At 44.5% G+C, this 3,318-nt stretch overlaps 1 protein-coding gene across 1 annotated transcript; it reads right to left on the minus strand.

Annotated features, from left to right (window-relative positions):
- Window positions 1–379: 379 nt before the first annotated feature.
- FOXG_18079 (uncharacterized protein) lies at window positions 380–1,336 on the minus strand (the record flags this gene model as incomplete). The annotated part of the gene is made up of 2 exons (XM_018398126.1): window positions 380–522; window positions 580–1,336. The coding sequence occupies 2 exons, from the start codon at window positions 1,334–1,336 to the stop codon at window positions 380–382; spliced, it is 900 nt and encodes a 299-aa protein (XP_018234077.1).
- Window positions 1,337–3,318: the final 1,982 nt, after the last annotated feature.

Below are 3,318 nucleotides of genomic sequence, written 5' to 3' on the forward strand. Positions count from 1 at the left end.
TTAGTCAATTACAGAGGCCTGTTGATAAACTAAGGCTTGTGTAATAAATTTCGTCTAGCGCTTTGCGCTTTTAAATGATGCCGGCAGTCGCATGGACAACTGTCAACTCGCGGTCGGGACAGTGGTCTAAAGGGGTTAAATCACTAGTCTTTACATTAACTGACCACACATAAGTTCAACTGTTTACGTAGTAATGCAAGGTCTCTGCTATAATTTTCCCATGGCCCCCCAACCACCTCCCTGCAACCTGGTGAGAAGCGAGACCTTTTGCCAATGCAGTACCCACGACTGGTGTCTGTTGTATGTAACTTATACATGTCTAACTCAATCCGGCAAGAGGCTGGACTTTGTTTTGTCCGTGCCAATCATTGTACCAGTCTTAGGTGTGACAACTGGAGAAGATTTGCAGTGGGGCTGGAGTTGTAGAATCAGAGCCCGTGGCTCTGATGCTTTCAAGAGCCTCAATTTGAGTGTCAAGACAGCTTGGTTTCTCAATGTATGATCGCAGATTTTCACCAACGACTGGGATTCCAAGATTAGTACATAGACATCAGCCAATTACTCCAGAATTTAACTTACAGTACTGTTCGCTGCTGTAACTCATCGTATCTTTCAAAAGTTCGCTTAAAGTTATCACCTCAGCATTGAACTCTAGATTAGCCATACTAATGTCACCAACAATACGTTCAGCCTCATTCCTCTCAGCACGAGCCTCATCTTCGCTGACGTGATTCAGTGGGTCTACAAAGTAGACAACAGAAATTAAGGCGGAGCACGACATTACGCGAAAATGCTCTAGCATGAGTGTCACAAACTCTAGATCAGCGCTGAACCAGATGAGATTAGTGGTACTTGTTTTTGGGGTCAAAACCCTTTGCCTCCAACGAAAGCATGAATAGGCTTCAAGAATGCCACTATCTGTTGCAATTATGTCGAGCTGCGCTGGTCCGTGAACATATGGGCTCATAGGCATATTATACGGTCCTTGAACATCGATCGTCTCCATCTTCGATTCTGCTGGAACTAGTAACACGGCATTACATGTTCCGTCAGTCCCATAAATAGGCTCTGTCCACGCAACTCGGACCGGCCTGCCATTGACTTTGAAGTACACGTTGGGATAGTTGTTTGCGACAATTCGCCTGATTTTGAGCCAGCCATTGTATCGAATCGGCCTAGATATTACTTTTGGACTGTTGCGGGACTGGAGGCACGCCTGTGGATTGACTGTTCCTCGTGGTTTCGCTTTTAGATTCGCAGCAAGGAGCCAAAGGCCAAGAACAACAAGAACCATCCCCAAAAGTGCTGATATGTTGAATCCTATGCAATGCACCATGAGAAAGGCCATACATGCCACACCCAGCGCGCAGTGACGTGACGGAGAATTCATTGGCTTTCGTTCAAATGGAGTTACCATCAGGGAGCTGAGGACAAGATATGACTGTAGTCACTGGTCAGCTTATTACTGGCGGCCAGATTAGGTTTTTGTTACAAAGCATCCGATGAATATCAGTGTCATGTCTGCCCAAGTACCTAATTTCGCACATTTCAGTATCAAACATAGTCTGACGAGCAGGGGACCTCATACTTATCTGTGATGTTGTAAACAGCGACAGCCATACATGTAATACGACCTCATACCATATCAGCCAAGCGTAGAGCTCGTGAAGCCACAATGTCTGTTGCCTACTATGGCGTAATGTGTGGACAAGAAGGACATCCGGGGCTACAGAAATCAATAGTGGCAGCATATTGAGAAGCGACAGTTGCCCAGCTCGATAGCTTATACTTTTAAATGGCAACTCACCCTTATTCGCCTGCAGTATGGCAACAAGGTTCTCAATTATGATGACCGTTGAAATGAGGAGCCGCGTAACTCTAGGTGGCGCAAACCCCGAGTAGTTTATGTTGTCTGACTCTAATAGTGCCGCGTGATGTGATCGTATACTTTGCTTGCATTGTTCAATCCATGACATCAGTAGTATTGAAATGGTCCCCTGGTCTTGAGGAGACTTTCGATCACTGTGAAGCCTCTCATTATTTGGTTCCTTTACCTCTTTCACAGAAAGCTCCCCTCGAGGAATGTTGATCTTGTCAACATAAATTCTCAGACCATGTAACCGAGACAACAGCAAACCAGTAACTGTATTAATAAATATTATTATAAGCCAAACGAACACAAATCTCATCCTGCATTGACTATCTTCAGGATTATAACGTGCTTATATACTCATTCCGCCTACCACTATACTGCCCAGTGGGATCTTACGCCTAGAAAGGATCTCAAAATAGACTTCATATACAGGGTCTAAATCGGAACCTGGGACGCATCATGTCTTGATTTCTGACGATTGAACTTTGACATCGGTACCAGTGGAGCTACCACAGAATTGTTGACCAAAGCAGCTGGGTCGACTATTTCCTGAAACATATGATCAATGACTGAACTCTTAAGTTGCCGAACGAGGAATCCCCGGTTATAGAGGAAGGCTGTTGCAGAGACAGTAAACAATTCTTCACTGAAGTGTGTAGGATCGACGTCTAGAGTCAGGACATGAGGGGAGCAGCATTCGCCTAGGCTGACCCTTTCCCGGAAGCCCTCATCATGTTCATCGATCTGAAGAGGTGGACTGGGAGTAATGAGCCCAGTCAAGAAGCGCACAGTTTTCTCCAAGTTCTTGTGAAGGCCGTCGGGCGCATATAAAAATAGGGTAACCTGGTTATTAGGATGAGAGAAGAACTGGATATGTTGAGATTTCATGCTATAGGTAAATGAGTGAAACGCATAGTGCATGTTATATATTAAATAATATAGAGATCACGGTGATAATTACGAGAAGCGTTAGAGCCTTAAGACTAAGTTTCTGTATATTACTTCTTGGTCTTACTATGAAGTTTGTCTTTTGCGGTCTCTATGTATTTTGCTTGACTCTTAAGGAACCTAGTAATATACTCCTCTCCCATTAGGTGCGCAGCTCTGTAACCCCAGCTATATAACTTTCTAGCTTCAAATCCATCTTTGTAATGTTTGGTCCCCTTCTCTGTCCTCTCGAAGCCTACTTTGAATCTTTTACCAGATATTGCTTCGATTGACACGAAGGCCAAGGAATCAGGGAATGACTTTTTATGCGTGCTATACCACCTTCGTAAGCATAATGTGTTGTCCTCGCATGTTTGCTTGGTTCCAAGACAAAGAACCTCTTCAGAGTTGGGGCACGAAATTCTCCTTCGGCATCTGTCACAATAACTTTAGGCGCGATCCCAGTAGGATTGTCAATTCTTGTGATAGGCCAGCGCTGGTTATCAAGTCTAATCTCC

This window comes from Fusarium oxysporum, chromosome 1 (genome assembly GCF_000149955.1).
Source record: "Fusarium oxysporum f. sp. lycopersici 4287 chromosome 1, whole genome shotgun sequence".
NCBI lineage: Eukaryota > Fungi > Ascomycota > Sordariomycetes > Hypocreales > Nectriaceae > Fusarium > Fusarium oxysporum.